At 44.9% G+C, this 18,002-nt stretch overlaps 1 protein-coding gene across 2 annotated transcripts in view; it reads right to left on the bottom strand.

Moving 5' to 3' along the window:
- The window catches only part of WDR36 (WD repeat domain 36), a 59,049-nt gene extending 42,532 nt beyond the window's left edge, over nt 1-16,517 (bottom strand). The window contains exons 1-6 of one of the 2 annotated variants that reach the window (XM_040421614.1): nt 16,297-16,517; nt 13,781-13,808; nt 11,281-11,385; nt 10,362-10,475; nt 10,014-10,146; nt 6,282-6,336 (exon numbers count right to left, since the gene is read on the bottom strand). In XM_040421614.1, the coding sequence (XP_040277548.1) occupies nt 6,282-6,336; nt 10,014-10,146; nt 10,362-10,475; nt 11,281-11,385; nt 13,781-13,808; nt 16,297-16,455 (594 nt within the window). In that variant the 5' untranslated portion in view covers nt 16,456-16,517. Of the gene's footprint in view, nt 1-6,281; nt 6,337-10,013; nt 10,147-10,361; nt 10,480-11,280; nt 11,386-13,780; nt 13,809-16,296 lie in introns of both variants that reach the window. The other variant, XM_040421615.1, reaches the window with a different exon arrangement.
- Nucleotides 16,518-18,002: the final 1,485 nt, after the last annotated feature.

Raw genomic sequence — 18,002 nt, 5'->3', positions numbered from 1 at the left:
CCAGAGGCTGCCTACCGGACCCCAGGAGTTGTGCAGCGCACCGAGCGCAGAAGATGGCGACCTGAGATAGCAGGAGCCGGCGACCGGAGAAAGAAGGAGCCGACAGCCGGAGAAAGAAGGAGCCGACAGCCGGAGAAAGAAGGAGCCGACAGCCGGAGAAAGAAGGAGCCGACAGCCGGAGAAAGAAGGAGCCGACAGCCGGAGAAAGAAGGAGCCGACAGCCGGAGAAAGAAGGAGCCGACAGCCGGAGAAAGAAGGAGCCGACAGCCGGAGAAAGAAGGAGCCGACAGCCGGAGAAAGAACCGCCCCTCAGAGAGAGAGAGCAGAGAACCTGGGGCCGGCTTGGCAGGCAGAAGAGGCCCCTCCCAGGCTCCCCCCACGGAGGGGAGGAGACGGAGAAAGCCCGGGAAGAGAGAAAGTGGGCGGGGAGTTGCAGCCTAGTAGGCCCGAAAAGCCGGTAAGCCATTACTAAAGTAATGGAGCGCGGCCGAGAGCGAACGGCCGCGACCGCGATAGTGCCCCAGAATTGCCGCGACGAACGGGGGCCAGGTGGGGGAGAGAGCTGAGGGAGAGGCCCCCAGGGAGAGAAAAAAAGGAAGGCCAGGGGCATCAGGGGCCAGGATATTGCCTGAATTATCAGCAGCAGAGGCAAGGCAGCTTATCAGAGGCAAGGCATTGTCCCACACAGCAATAAAAGCTGTATCATGTATCCGGGTAGGGAACATGAGGGGGGAACAAGTCCAGGCCCGGGAAGGAGGATGGGATCCCTAAAATCTAACATACTCACCCTCAGACGTCTTCAGGCGCAGCAGTAACCACCCCCTCGGCGGACTCAACACGGGAACCGTGGGACTGCCGGAATTCCACTGCGGAAGCAGATTTGGGGACTGGGTGGCTGCCAGGTACCTGAGTACGCGCCCGCAGGGGGGGCAACTAAAGTGGAACACGATGGAGCCACCCCTGCCGCAGGCCGAAACCTGCAGAGAAAGAAAAATTGATTAAAGAAAAAATAAAATAAAAAAAATAAAATAGCAGGATGACCTGCACAAAAAAGCAGGTCAGGTCTGCCTCCTATGGACACTAGAACAAAACTGAGCTGCCTAGTGTCTGTGGAGAGGGTATAGCCCAACGGGGAGGAGCCAACACTTTTTATGTCTAGTGTCGCCTCCTAGTGGTAGTTGGACATATACCCATGGTGCTGTGTCCCCCAATGCCATGCACGAGAAAATAGTTATTACTTTACATTCCCCATATGTCTACTTCATGTTTGGATCATTTTAAGAATGATATTTTATTTTTTGGGGATGTTACAAGGCTTAGAAGTTTAGAAGCAAATCTTGAAATTTTTCAGAAATTTTCAAAAACCCAATTTTTAGGGACCAGTTCAGGTCTGAAGTCACTTTGCGAGGCTTACATAATAGAAACCACCCAAAAAAAATTCTATAAACTACCCCCCTCAAGGTATTCAAAACTGATTTTACAAACTTTGTTAACCCTTTAGGTGTTCCACAAGAATTAATGGAAAAGATACAATTTCAAAATTTCACTTTTTTGGCAGATTTTCCATTTTAATATTTTTTTTCCAGTTACAAAGCAAGGGTTAACAGCCAAACCAGACTCAATATTTACGGCACTGATTCTGTAGTTTACAGAAACACCCCATATGTGGTCGTAAACCGCTGTACGGGCACACGGCAGGGCGCAGAAGGAAAGGAATGCCATACAGTTTTTGGAAGGCAGATTTTGCTGGACTGTGTTTTTTTGACACCATGTCCCATTTGAAGCCCCCCTGATGCACCCCTAGAGTAGAAACTCCAAAAAAGTGGCCCCATTTTATAAACTACGGGATAGGCTGGCAGTATTGTTGGTAGTAGTTTAGGGTACATATGATTTTTGGTTGCTCTATATTACACTTTTTGTGAGGCAAGATAAGAAATAGCTGTTTTGGCACAGTTTTTATTTTTTGTTATTTACAACATTCATCTGACAGGTTAGATCATGTTATATTTTTATAGACCAGGTTGTCACGAATGCGGCGATACCTAATATGTATACTTTTTTATTTATTTATGTAAGTTTTACACAATGATTTCTTTTTTGAAGAAAAAAAAAAAATCATGTTTTAGTGTTTCCATAGTCTGAGAGCCATAATTTTTTCAGTTTTTGGGCGATTACCTTGAGTAGGGTATGATTTTTGCGGGATGAGATGACTGTTTTATTGGCACCATTTTGGGGTGCGTGTGACTTTTTGATCGCTTGCTATTACACTTTTTGTGATGTAAGGTGACAAAAAATGGTTTATTTAGCACAGTTTTTATTTTACATTTTTTACGGTGTTCATCTGAGGGGTTAGGTCATGTGATATTTTTTATAGAGCCGGTCGATACGGACGCGGTGATGTCAAATATGTATACTTTTTTTTTCCCTATTTTTTTTTAACTTTATTTGGGGAAAATGACGTTTTTGTTTATTTTTACTTGAAACTTAATTTTTTGGGGGGGAAAACTTTATTTTTTCACTTTATTTTTTGTCCCACTTTGGGACTTAAACTTTTGGGGGTTCTAATCCTTTACAATGCATTCCAATACTTCTGTATTCAAATGCATTGGCTGTATGAGAAATACAGTGTGTATTACTCATACAGCTTCCGGCCTGTGAGATCCAGGGGGCTGGATCTCACAGGCTCGTCACCGCAAGGCAGCGCGATGACTTCCTTAGACATCGCGCTGCCTTCCATGCCATCGGGTTCCCCCCACAGCCGCATGGGGACCCGATGGCACCGCCCGCTGAGGCCGCCATCGCAGGTAAAAGCCGCAAACCACAGGTCTGAATTGACCTGCGGTTTGCAGCGATCACCGATACGGGGGGGGGGGGGTCACATGACTCCCCCCGGTGTTGTGACAGGATGCCCGCTGAATGATTTCAGCGGGCATCCTGTTCCTATTAACCCCCGCCGCACCACAATCTACTTTTAAACTTAGGACGTACCGGTACGTCCTGAGTCCTTAAGGACTTGGCAAACATGGCGTACCGGTACGTCCTAAGTCCCTAAGGGGTTAAAGGGAACCTGTCAGCAAATTCATGCTGCTCTAACCGATGGCAGAACTGAAATACTCACCAGTTCACCATATTACAACAAACTGTTTTGTGGTCCGCGAATTGCAAAACACGGATACCGGCCATGTGCATTCTGCATTTTGTATAACGGAATGGCTGGTTATACAGTCGTATCCTTGTCCGTAAAATACTGATGTGGACAAAAATTGCGGATCGCATGTGGTCCAAAAATATGTTCGTGTGGATGAGCCCTTACTCTGAGATGCTGTGTTTTAGAGGAAAACACACTTTTATATAGTGGCAGGGTGATGTGTCTGCTGGGCGGCTTCTCTCCAGCTTGATTGGAAAGAGACCTGTACAGCGCAAAGGAAACCGGTCACCCCATCTAACAACACGATGACCGGACTAGGAAGGCTGCTGTCCCCAACAGCTGCCATCTTTAGCTAAGGGCCCAAGGACTTTGTAACAACCCCCTGCAGTCCTGACAGTTACAACAGAACAGCACTAATCACTGCAGGAAAGGCTACTTTTACCTTTTTAGGTTATAAAATTTTTATTTTAGCCCCTTAATATGCAAAATCACACACATTACACACCCCTATAAAAAAATAAAAATCCCAGTCATCCCAAAGACAGTATTCAGCTAAGGAACCAAACGCAATCATTGCCTCCGATTCCGCCTCATCATCATCCAGTTATGAGGAAACCACAAGAAGGTGCCCCAGAATAACAGCGAAGGGAGCCCTGCCAGAGTGATCCTATATAGACCCCACCACCAGAGGATTATCAGCCTCAAATTCCTGAGTTTGTGTGTAGCTCAGGAATATAGGTTGACACTGTGGGCTTCACAGAAATTTCCTTTTTTTTTAAAATCTTTTTCCCTGAAGGTTTTGTAAATTTAATGGTGGCTCAAAGTAATTTGTATGCCCAGAGATTTATTGCCCAAAATCCCACATTGTCATATGCTCAACCCTTGAGGTGGACTCAAGTATTTAGGGTATTAGGGTATCAATAATGAGGTTTGTTTTGCTGTTAATACTTGCTGTATTACAGGGGGGGGAATGGATCAAAATGGAAAATCTACAAAAACATTTTTAAAATTTCATCTCCATTTTACTTTAATTCCTGTGGAACATCTAAAGAATTAACAAAGTTTCTATAATAATTTTGAATAATTTGCGTTATCTAGTTTCTAAAATGGGGTCATTTATGGGTGTTTTCTATTATATAAGCCCCTCAAAGTGACTTTGGCCCTTCTAATACTAAGCTGTCATCCTAAAAAAAAAAAAAACACTTACAAAATGATGCAGACATAAAGTGGACATAAGGGGAATCTTAATCAATAACCATTAAATTCAAACTTCGAGAACTGGGAATTTATCAAAATTTTCTGTCAATTTTAGATTTTTTTCTAATAAGAGGTGAAACATATCAACTCAAATTTACCACGACCATGTCACAAGAAAATCTCAAAATCGCTTGGATAAGTAAAAGAATTCCAAAGTTATTACTACATAAAATGACACATCCTAGATTTGCTAAATTAGGCTGTGTCAGGAAGGTGAAAACTGGGGGCCTGCTCAGAAACACAGCAATATTAAAGAGTAAAACGCGGTTTATTGTAGTGAGGGAGACTGTCAGTAATTGATGCTATTTGTGGTGAGGGCAGTATAAATTTGCAGACAGGTTACCTTTACAGAAACTACACAGACACTCAAGTATTGAAGCAAGCAGGAAAGTGAACTGTCTCATAGGTCTAACGGTTATTACACAGTGTGCCAGCCTATGTCCTTTTTCAGAAAATTTAGCAAATACCTATCTCGCTGAGTAACCCAATTGAGGCTTCACAAGTATGTCCATTATAAGGCCTCATGCACATGACCGTGCTGTTTTTTCCGGTCCGCAAACCGCGTATCCGCAAAAAACGGAAGGCGCCCATGTTGCCTTCTGCAATTTGCGGAACGGAACGGGCGCCGGCAATATAAATGCCTATTCTTGTCCGCAAAACCACGGACAAGAATAGGACAGGTTATATTTCTTTAGCAGGGCCGCGGAACGGAGCCACGGATGCGGACCCAAACAACGGTCGTGTGCATGAGGCCTAATACTGTGCATTAGAATTTTGCTTTGTTCTTCATTTGACATAGCGCAAAAGCAGCCTAGAAAAGAGGACCTGTCACATGATTTTCTTTCTGAAACTAATAACTTCATCTATAGCCCGCCTCTTTTTTTATTTTATTTTTTATTTATTTTTTACATTAGCCCCTCTGTTGTGCCACTATGCCCCCTGCTCTGTTCTGGGTAGAAAAGGTACCAAGAGGAGGAGACTTCTGCTCTCCTCAGCGGGCGTCTCCTTCTTCCTGTCTGTGGCTGCCCAATTGCTGCAGAGCGTTTCACAGCCAGGGAAAGGAGATCTGTTCTTGCGAAATCTTGTAAATCTCACGAGAACAGGCTATGTAAGTGAGTACAATGGGCACTATGTTCACTTACATAGCCCACTGGGGAGAGCAGAAGTATCCTCCTCCCTGTGCCTTTGCTACTCATTAGCATATTAGGCGCCAGAACAGAGCGGGGGGCATAGTGGCACAACGAAGGGGCATCTGCTGAAGGAAGACTACAGATGAAGGTATTTTAGAAAAACATGCTGCCATAGGTCTCTCTTCTTTAATGTAATTTACTATGTAAATGCATTGTCCAATGAACCGCCTCTTCCCTGGCCCAGTAAATAATAACTTACATAAAGGCCAAGAGTCTATTTTTACGGCAGTATTACACTGCCTGGTGCTCAGAAAGGACCAGTGATAAGGAATAAGTACGTCTTTTTTACGTACATGGAGGGAGGAACAATTGCGACTGCATTCCCATTCAGTTCTATTATTGGCAGCACATTCTGGATTACACAGAAGATTGCTGCCAATAATCAAGCACCTATTATTCTGCATAATAGATGCAATCATCCGGCAAACAAGCATTTACTTGTTTGTCGACTGACTTGTGCCACAATTTCAGGGGCCAACTGGCTCGAAAATCAGGCAGTGTAGCAGGGTCTTTAGTCCAGATGTTAACTGATTGTTCCTGAGGAGATCTACAGTACTCTACGTCAAAAAAGAATGAGAAACCACCATTCACAAGCATATGATTCTACAAGTGTATGACATGGCATCTGATATACTGCAGTTTGCTATGTGCAGTGCATCAGATCAAAAGAGTTATAATATATTTACCTGCTGCAGAACAGTGACTCCCATTTTCCAGCCAGGAAAGCTGAACAAAAGTTTGCTACAAGAGAAATTGTGACACTAAGTTACATTGCACTAATATATATATATATATATTAGACATATTTTAGTATATGTTTATTGTATTAATAATTGCAATTTCACACAGTAGTATCAAAGAGTGACATATGGAATTCCAGAAGTGCAATTGTACATGCAATGTCTTCAGAAAAAGGAGATGCTGCCATGTAGCTGGATACACTTTAACCTTTCAGCATTAGGGCTCATGCACACAGCAGTAGCAGCCAATAGCAGGCCGCGATGGGAACGAGTCTCCCTAGCGTCACCCGTGATGCTAGGGAGACTCGTCCCAGTCACGGCCTGCTATTGGTTGGTGATTCTTATCAGTGATCGTGAGACAAAACCAGACGCAGATCAAGAACACCAAACAGGTGCAAATCTTTGGATTATACCTGATCTCCACTCCCAATTTTGCCAAACAAGCACTGATAGAAATCACAAACGTGTGAGCAGTTTTCTCCTGCTAGGCTCTAGCAGCTTCAGCACATGCTAATGAGTCCCCATATTGATGAACTCACGGCTCTCCCTGCCACCGATTGACAGTTTTCCATATGAATCAGCAGCAGATGGGTGGGGGAAAGCCAGGAGCTCATGAATATGGGTCAGTTAAAGAAAGTGACGCAGCATTTTGCTAAGGCTGAGTTCACACTTCAGTTATTTAATCAGTTATTCCCATCAGTTATTGTAAGCCAAAACCCGTAGTGAAGCCTTCTCAGAGATAAAGTATAAGGGAGAGATCTGCACCCGTTTTGTGTTTTTGGACCTGCACCTGGTTTTGGCTCACAATCACTGATGTGAACTTGGCATAAGGGGGGTCTGTGACTAGTTTATATAGCTCTTAGTTAGGAACCATAAAAATTGTGAGATTCCCTTTAACCACCTCAGCTCCCCTAGCTTAAACACCCTGAAAGACCAGGCCACTTTTTACACTTCTGACCTACACTACTTTCACCGTTTATTGCTCGGTCATGCAACTTACCACCCAAATGAATTTTACCTCCTTTTCTTCTCACTAATAGAGCTTTCATTTGGTGGTATTTCATTGCTGCTGACATTTTTACTTTTTTTGTTATTAATCGAAATTTAACGATTTTTTTGCAAAAAAATTACATTTTTCACTTTCAGTTGTAAAATTTTGCAAAAAAAACTACATCCATATATAAAATTTTCTCTAAATTTATTGTTCTACATGTCTTTGATAAAAAAAAAATGTTTGGGTAAAAAAAAAAAATGGTTTGGGTAAAAGTTATAGCGTTTACAAACTATTTTACAAAAATGTGAATTTCTGCTTTTTGAAGCAGCTCTGACTTTCTGAGCACCTGTCATGTTTCCTGAGGTTCTATAATGCCCAGACAGTACAAACACCCCACAAATGACCCCATTTCGGAAAGTAGACACCCTAAGGTATTCGCTGATGGGCATAGTGAGTTCATAGTACTTTTTATTTTTTGTCACAAGTTAGTGGAAAATGATGATTTTTTTTCTTTTTTCTTACAAAGTCTCATATTCCACTAACTTGTGACAAAAAATAAAAACTATGAACTCACTATGCCCATCAGCAAATACCTTGGGGTGTCTTCTTTCCAAAATGGGGTCACTTGTGGGGTAGTTATACTGCCCTGGGATTCTAGGGGCCCAAATGTGTGGTAAGTAGTTTGAAATCAAAATGTGTAAAAAATGACCGGTGAAATCCGAAAGGTGCTCTTTGGAATGTGGAGCCTTACAGGGGGGTGATCAATGACAGGGGGGTGATCAGGGAGTCTATATGGGGTGATCAGGGGTTCATAAGGGGTTAATAAGTGACAGGGGGGGGTGTGGTGTAGTGTAGTGGTGTTTGGTGCTACTTTACTGAGCTACCTGTGTCCTCTGGTGGTCGATCCAAACAAAGGGGACCACCAGAGGACCAGGTAGCAGGTATATTAGACGCGGTTATCAAAACAGCGTCTAATATACCTGTTAGGGGTTAAAAAAATCACATCTCCAGCCTGCCAGCGAACGATCGCCGCTGGCAGGCTGGAGATCCACTCGCTTACCTTCCGATCCTGTGTGCGCGCGTTCACAGGAAATCTCGCGTCTCGCGAGATGACGAGTATATGCGTGACTGTGCGCAGGGCTGCCGCCTCCGGAACGCGATCCTGCGTTAGGCGGTCCGGAGGCGGTTAAAGGGGTTGTGTCACTTCAGACACAGGTGGCATATCGCTAGGATATGCCACCAATGTCAGATAGGTGCGAGTTAAAAAGGTGGAACCTCTCTCTAGAACAGAGCCCTCAAAGTAAATATAAGCACACTGCACATGTGTGGCGTGCTCTCTATTCACTTCTACCCATGGGTGACTGTTGTCCGTTCAGTTTGGGGGTCCCATTCTGCAGATACAAGCGGGTCCTAGAGGTGGGATCAGCAGCAATCTAGCATGTGTGGCATATCCTAGCAATATTCCACCAATGTCTTAGCTGAGACATCCCCTTTAAGGCCTCCGAACACAAGAAATAAGTTGGTTGAGCCCATTGATGTCAGTGGGATCAGCCAACTATCTTATATGCACAGGAGCTCCCGACTCTTCCCTGATAAATAATAGGAGAACGAAGGATTAGTGTTGATACTTTTGTTGTAAGGTAAAATAAGCCGCCACCAGAGAAGTCTGGCAGCAGCTTAATCCCACTACTCATCAACATTAGGGTCCATTCACACGTCCGTTGTTTCTTTCCTGATCTGTTCCGTTTTTTGCTGAACAGATCTGGACCCATTCATTTTCAATGGGTCCTGAAAAAAATCAGATATTGAGCTGTCCGTTTTTTTCCAAGACCCATTGAAAATGAATGGGTCCAGATCTGGTCCAGATCTGTTCAGCAAAAAACGGAACAGATCAGGAAAGAAACAACGGACGTGTGAATGGACCCTTACAGGCAAACCAGGCCAAACTAAGAGTGCATGTGTACAGGAAGGCAAGGGGTGTCAGGAAATATAGTAATCGGTCGAACAAGTGTTTGGCCAACTGCTACGGAAGGGGTCTTCTATAAGTCCTCCATGGTTGCTACATGGTGCCGTAACTGTAGCCATACCATTGTGATTATTTGACCTTCTAGATTGGGCTACTTTCACATTAGCGTTTTCAATTGTGCTATTGAGATCCGTCATAGGATCTCAATAGCGGAAGAAAACTCTTGTTTTGTCCCCATTCATTGTTTGGTTGCGTGCCCATCGCAGACAGAAAAACTCTGCAAGCAGCATTTTTCTGTCCGCGATGTGGTGCGGAGCAAGACGGATCCGTCCTGACACACAATGTAAGTCAATTGGGACGGATCAGTTTTCTCTGACAATAGAAAATGGATCTGTCCCCCATTGACTTTCAATGGTGTTCAGAACCTATCCGTCATGGCTATAGAAGACATAATACCGCCGGATGCATGCGGTTTGCGGATCCATGACTGATCCGCAAAAAGCGCTGATGTGAAAGTAGACTTAGGCAAAATGTCATCTGATGTTTCCCCTCAAGTTTTCTGAACAAATATGCTTAGTCCAAATTCCGTCAACAATATATCAGACAAAGGCTTGGTGAATCAGCCTTCATATTTGTACAGCACCAGGTATCTGCATCTAATGCACCACTCATTTAGGATAATGGTGCATGGAACTGCTTGCACAAAATAGTAACTTACTTGGATTTCACATTCCACAACTGAAGAGAGCCCTGCTGACTTCCCAGGAGGACCTTATTCATGTATGTGCTCGGATGCATGATTGCAGAAATATCAAAACTGCTCTTGTCAAAATTCAGCTGTAAATATTCCTCTGTGGAAAATAAAGTATTGATATCACACCTTAATATGTGTGCTATATATATATATATATATATATATATATTATATTATATACACACACACACACTATCTATAGGTACTTTGTCCTGTAATTGGCACAAGAGCTTTGAATGAAGCATTAGGACGCATTTTGTGAAGTTATGGTAATGAAGGAACGATCACAGGTCAGAATATGTCCATTATTACCTTGTGATTGGACATCCCAAATGATGACAGTATTACTGGTATCAACAGATATTACATGATCACCAAAAGGCAGCACCAGATGAATTTCTGCATCATGGCCTTTGTATGTGTGGACTACCTGAAAGAAAGTCACGAGTACACCAATTATATGGAGAGAAAGGGCCACATTATATATATATCATCATCTTACATTTATTTACCTGCTTTTTTTCCTGGAGATCCAGAAGAGAAGTCTCTCCCGCTCTGGCTTCCTTGAGCATGGCTGACATTACACACACATCAGATATATATGTGACTGATATGCATGTAGTGATTTTTACCTGTTCACATATCTTCTATATACAACTGTAACTTTTTAGTATAGTTTTTGTATCAATGTAGCTTCCCAGCATATCAAAGTGTTTGAAGAAATATATACAGGACAGTCCCAGCAAAGGACCACATACCGCAAACGTTACGCCATAGAACACAGGCCTAAACATCCATAACAAAATCTGCAATAAAGTTTGCATGCTTTACATGTGGATTTTGTTGGGGTACTTGGTGCAAATTTAGGCCAAATGCACACGGCCGTGAGCGGTCCGTGGTATCCCGGCCTGGCATCCTGCTGACAACAGGAACGCACAGTGTCATTGGTTGCTATGACGCCGTGCGCTTCATGCCGCCTCTGCTGTACAGTAATACACTCGTAAAGATCTATACGAGTGTATTACTGTACAGCAGCGGCGGCATGAAGTGCACGGTGTCATAGCAACCAATGACACTGTGCGCTCCTGTTGTCAGCAGGATGCCAGGTCGGGATACCACGGACCGCTCACGGCCTTAGCCACACGTTTACCTAGCCGCATTGTGGTGAATGAAATCTGCCATAGCAGGTAAGGCATGCTGCAGAGAAGACATGAAACATGAGCAACTGCACAAACCTCTTTGTTCCTAGCAAATGCTTTAAGGAGATTTCCATGAGACGCAAACACCAGCATTCGGTCCGCAGCAAGACAACTAATGTTTTCTGGAAGAGCATTGCCTGAAAGTGGATAACGAGGTTCCATTAATCAAATAACAGATGATGGGCAAATGCCTAAAGTGTTAGAGGGTCCTAGACATTGTTAATTTAAAGAGAACCTGTCACCGGGATTTTGTGTATAGAGCTGAGGACATGGGTTGCTAGATGGCCGCTAGCACATCCGCAATATCCAGTCCCTATAGCTCTGTGTGCTTTTATTGTGTCAAAAAAACGACGTGATACATATGCAAATTAACCTGAGATGAGTCCTGTCCCTGACTCATCTCACGTACAGGACTCATCTAAGGTTCTTTTGCATATGTATCAAGTCGGTTTTTTTACACAATAAAAGCACACAGAGCTATGGGGACTGGGTATTGCGGATGTGATAGCGGCCATCTAGCAACCCATGTCCTCAGCTCTATACACAAAATCCTGGTGACAGGTTCCCTTTAAAGGGAATCTGTCACCGTTTACCTTTTCCAAACCCTTTGCATAGACACATAGCTGTGGTCTACCTGATTTCTTTTATTGATCAGATTCTCTGTTCCCGAGTTATACTACTTTTCCTTAATATGCAAATGTGGCCTTTGGTGCAATGGGGCCTCACGGTTGCTCTTGTTGCACCCAACCTACACTTTTTTCTGTGGCCAGCCCCTCCCTCTCTGCTTTGCTACTGCCTTCCCTGTGAACCAAAGCAGCCAGGGAGTGGCTGGCCACAGAAAGGAGAAGGACTTGGGTAAAACAAGAGCCATGGTGACTCCCTCATTGCACCAAAGGCCTAATTTGCATATTAAGGGGGGGGGGGGGGAAGAAAAAAAAGGGACGGAGTCTGAGATCGGTAAAAGAAAAACCGTTTTAATCAGGTGAACTGCAAACAGTTTAATAGGAAGGTCGCTGGTGACAGATTTGCTTTAACAATTTTTTTGCAAGAACCCAATATACCAGTATCATACATTGGATAAATCTCATTTATAGCTGATGCATGTAGTACTCCATGGAAAGGAAAGAGGCGTCTGGTTTGTATTATAAACCTGCCACACAATGGTGCCGTCTACTTGCAGCATTACAGCAGTGACATCAAAACAGCATATTTATAAGACAGTGTGCATAATATTATATTATAGTGCAGCTGTTCAACAGAACAAAGAGAACAGTCCTCACATAGAGCGCTCTCCTCGCTGCAGGAGACTGCTCCACCTAACAAAGGTTAGTTGCGCCGCTATCTGTGACTTCTCCCCGCTCACGCCAGGTCCGTAATTGTGGGCGAGGAAAGGAACGGGCCGGGAAGCCCGTCTCATTCATAATTTTCTATGCCTGTTTTCGTAGAAAAAGGTCTTAACGTAAGACAGCTCGGAAGCAGTCTTACATTAATGACTGGCACTGGATGCGCTGAAGTTATGGAGAGGCCTGCGCCTCTTCATAACTTCAGCGGAACCACCGTCAGCTATAGGCCTTTATTAAGACCTAGGTTTGTCACAATACCAAAATTCTGATTCGATTTCGATACCATAAAAAAGTATTGCGATACTCGATAAAAAATAAAAACACCAAAAAAAGCTGTGTGCATTCCATATTTCATGGAACATCCGGCCCATAATAGAACAGTCCTATCCTATTGTTTGAGGGGACAAGGTGACTAAAAATGTCGAACTGCGCGGTTTCGATTTTTTTCTGTTACGGCGTTCACCGCATATATGTAAAATTAGGAAAGGGATGATTTAAACTTTTAGTATTTTGGTGTTTTTTTAACTTTTTTTTTTTTTACTTTGTATTTACTATTAGTCCCCTTAGGGGCTAGAACCCGGGATCTTTTCATCCCTTGTCCTGTTCACCCTGATAGAGCTCTGTTAGGATGAATAGGACTTCACACTCTCCCTGCTTCCCTGTGCATAGTGCACACAGCAGCAGGGAGATTACCATGGCAGCCAGGACTTCAGTAGAGAGACCCGGACTCAAAAACAGGGCATGCGATCTGCCCGCTGCCTATACTTGAATTAATGTTTTTTACATTTATTGGTGGCGCAGTGGCAACAGTCCCTCCCCTCCTCCTCCCTGCCATCTTCCCACTGGTGGCAGCAGCGTCACAGTGGGGAGGGAGGGACTGCCTCCTTCTCCACTGTGCTAGTGAAGAGAACATGGCGCGCGCTGAGAGCGGCGCGTGCCATGTTCTCTAACTGATACTAGGCTGCACAGCCTAGCATCGTTAAATAGTAAGACCCGGTATCGTATAGATCCGGTCTAAAAATACCGATTGGGTATTGATACCCGGTGCAACCCTATTAAGACTCGGGTCTAAAACGCAGGTCTTAATAAATGTGCCCCTATATTATTATGTGTGGATTTAATTAGTTACATCAGGATAAATATTTCTAACTTTGTATAAAAATTTGACAAATAAAAAAAATCTACTTACTGACAGCAACTTGGCCGAGTCTATTAACCTAAAAAAAAAAGAAGAAGAAACAATTAAAGGGGTTGTGTCATCTTGCTCTTTCACTTGCAGCCCCACAGATCTCTACTTCTTGCTTCAGCTGGGGGCCGGAACTTCCTGTGTGATACCAACAGCGGTGGCCGGAACCCCTGGCAACAAGCAGTAAACAAAGCTACCACACGCCGTGAGACCACATTGTCTAAATGGGAATACCCCTTTAATTTTCTTCCATTAGTATTCTGAAGCAGCAGCTTCTAGAGCAGTGATGGCTAACCTCCAGCACTCCAGATGTGGTGAAACTACAACTCCCAGCATGCTCTATTCATTTCTATGGAGTTCTGAGAACAGCCAAGCAAGTGTGCATCTTGGGAGTTATAGTTTTACCACAGCTGGAGTGCCGGAGGTTAGCCATCACTGCTCTAGAAGTTTCATGGTGTACAGTACAATGATTAGGCTGTGCTCTTCTAAGTCTTTTTCACCAATGTTGCCCCCCAAATGAATGGAGAAGCAGGCTGAGCATGCACACTGCTACTGCATTCATCCTCGTGGCACTGCCAGAGGCAGATTCCATTATTCCTCATCTCTGTGTAGGCTCCATTCCTGGGGTTGGCTGACATTCACTGAAGAAAATCAGGGACCAACCCAGCGACGTCTGAATTACGCCTTAGAATCCCTTTAAAGGGTGCTACGTAATTTGTTATTTTTGCTTTTAAAAGATGTTATTGCATATATTATTACTGGATATTCTCTCTCCATCTTCAGAAACGAATAATCTACCGCACGACGGGGCGCAGAGAAAAATAACTTCCTTGTCTCTCAGGGGATTACAGTCACAGTGTATGAATGGGATCCGGGCATCGGAATCTCAAGCTGTGAGGATTGGGGTGGTGGGAGTCTACGTGTGAAGAGGGCACTGCAGTCTAGGTCCTCTGTCATTTTCAATCACACAGTGTGAAAATTCATTCCATCTAGGGTCAGCTAGTGAAAACTGTCTGGCCGGCACTGGAGTGCGGGGTAAGCATATGATGGATTGATTTTTAGAAACAGTAGCGGTTGTCAGATATTTTTTATTATCTTGGACAACCTCTAAACCAAAACGGAATCTGCAGAGTTAGAACAGCATTATCTTTTACACAGCTGAAGACCCTGCATCCCGGGGGTCACATTCGACCCCCGACCATCTGGTCACTCACATGTTTCTCTATGTCTGGTGGCTGCTTACATGCATTTTCCATGTCATAGATGTAGAACAAAGCAGGGACAAATAAGTATCAATGGTACACTGTGTGGCCATCGATAGGACCCCTCCCCCCAATATTGGCAGAATGGGGTTCGCCTGACCCCTGTGTGGTACTCCAGGAGGGAGTAAATGAGATCTGCATTGGAGTTTAAAGGGTTTCTATCACTTCATATGACATAATTAGCTGGCAGACACTAGCGATCTGCTAGTGTCTGCTCTGGCCAACCATCCTACTATAATCACTTGTGGGGCAGCCGTTTTGCTAAAAAACTAACTTTTATAAATATGCTAATGAGCCTCTAGGTGCTATGTGGGCGTCATTAGCACCTAGAGGCTCCGTCTACCTTCATACACAGCGGCCGCCCAGCACGTCCCTCCAGCCCGCCCATGTCCTCCTCCGTGTGACGCAGCGGCCGAATTCTCGCGCATGCGCCGTGCGCGGCTGTATTCGGCGCATTAGAGATGTCTGAGCTCGGAGCGGTCAGACATTCAATGCGCATGCGCGGCTGTATTCGGCGCATGCGCATTGAATGTCTGACGCTCCGAGCTCAGACATCTCTAATGCGCCGAATACAGCCGCGCACGGCGCATGCGCGAGAATTCGGCCGCTGCGTCACACGGAGGAGGACATGGGCGGGCTGGAGGGACGTGCTGGGCGGCCGCTGTGTATGAAGGTAGACGGAGCCTCTAGGTGCTAATGACGCCCACATAGCACCTAGAGGCTCATTAGCATATTTATAAAAGTTAGTTTTTTAGCAAAACCGTTGCCCCACAAGTGATTATAGTAGGATGGTTGGCCAGAGCAGACACTAGCAGATCGCTAGTGTCTGCCAGCTAATTATGTCATATGAAGTGATAGAAACCCTTTAAGCAACTTATATAAACGACAATGGTAACAACTAGTGTTGAGCGAACTTCTGTTTCGAAGTTATGATCGGTGGTAGCGGAACCCATAACGGAACTCTTAGATAACCCGAACTTTGTACGCCGAACTTGAAAACACAAGTTCGCTCAACAGTAATAACAAAAGGCGACCCCCATTCTCCTGATTGGTTCAATCTGACAACATGGCCCTTGGACCCCTGCATTAGGGTATGGTGGGTGCTGATCTTGAGATACTGGGTGCAGGCAGTCTACAAATGAACTCGTTCCTAGGATAACGGCCGTCCACATCACTGCCATCGATGGGATCACATGGAGACGTAGGACATGCCTCATGGCAGCCTGCCGCCGGCTAATATACGGCCCCCGTACTCACATTGTAAGTGAGGAAACTCTTCCCCACCGCGGTGACCAGGTAAAACTCCTTGTGCTTCTTGTGGTACCGCACTACATGAGCTATGTGGTTGCTGTACATGCCCAGAGAGCGGTACCCGGTGAATAAGACGCTCCCCCGGCCTCCTTTTTCAGCCGCCATGGTTCTGCACAGCAGCTAACCGGCTACACCGTGACAAGCACGTGTGGACAGCCTGGAAGCTCCACAACACAGGAACTTCCGGGTGACAGCGCAGCACACTAACACTTCCGCCTCGCAGTTCCCTGCACTTGTGTTCCACCCTGTGCTGGTTCCTAGGAGATGACGTTTAGTTTGCACGCCGGTGAGGGCAACATCCACTTCAGTGCCATTAGCTGGGGTCATTTATTCCTTCTTTTGGACTGTGTAAAGTGAAAAAAGCAATAATAAGTAATGTCCATATCTGCATTCAGAGCCACATTATCATAATCTCATACCTCCCAACTTTTGAAAAGAAGGAAGAGGGACATTATTTGCAGCAGGCAGTGGCAACATTTTTCAGCATTAAGCCACGCCTCTAACTCCGCCCAAAACATAACTAAACACCTAATCCCACCAGTCCCCTATATGCCCCCACATAATTATTCCTCCTTTATGCCACCACACAGTAGTTATGCTAGCATTGTGCCCCCTTATAGTAGTTATGCCCAGTTATGTGCCCTTTACAGTAGTTATGGCCAGATAGGTGCCCCCTCACAGTAGTTATGGCCAGATAGGTGCCCCCCTCACAGTAGTTATGCTCTGATATGTGCCCCCTCACAGTAGTTATGCCCGGTTATGTGTCTTATGACAGTAATATGCCCAGTAAAGTGCCCCCTAATAGTAATATGCCCAGTAAAGTGCCCCCTAATAGTAATATGCCCAGTAAAGTTATCCCCTAATAGTAATATGCCCAGTAAAGTTATCCCCTAATAGTAATATGCCCAGTGAAGTGCCCCTGACAGTAATATGCCCAGTAAAGTGCCCATTGACAGTAATATGCCCAGTAAAGTGCCCCCTTACAGTAATATACCTAGTAAAGTGCCCTCTGATAGTAATATGCCCAGTAAAAGTGCCTCCTGATAGCAATATGCCCAGTAAAGTGCCCCCTTCACAGGCAGTAATATACCCAGCTGTGCCCCCTTCACAGGCAGTAATATGCCCAGTAAAGTGCCCCCTTCACAGTCAGTACAAAAAACACTACAGACTCCACATACTCACCTCGTTCCCCAGCAGCAGCAACAGCAGGATACATTGAGCTCCCGGCCGACCACACCCCCTGTCACACCCCAGCCCGCCCCCCTACCCAGACCTGCAGTGTGGATCGCCAGCAGGGGAGGGGGGAATGATAGAGCAGAGAGCCAACGAATGGCTCTTGCTTCATCATTACAGGCAGCTGTCTCTGCTTCCTATGGAAGCAGGGACAGCTGCCAGAAAGCAGGACATACCTCCCCCGTACCGGGACCGCGGGATAGCCACTGAAATCCGGAACTGTCCCACTGGATCTCAGGCACGGTTGGGAGGTATGTAATCTATATCATACCGCCCAACAAAACAGAAAGAGGGACAATACGTGCGGGGTGTGGCGCCGCAATGTTCTTCGTACTAGACTACGCTTCTAACTCCGCCCAAAACATAATTATACACACCCTGTCCGCTTAGTGGTAATTATTCCCCCTTTGTGCCAGCAC

The sequence above is a fragment of the Bufo bufo genome, chromosome 2, assembly GCF_905171765.1.
Source record: "Bufo bufo chromosome 2, aBufBuf1.1, whole genome shotgun sequence".
Lineage (NCBI taxonomy): Eukaryota > Metazoa > Chordata > Amphibia > Anura > Bufonidae > Bufo > Bufo bufo.
This window is presented reverse-complemented; position numbering and strand designations above follow the sequence as displayed.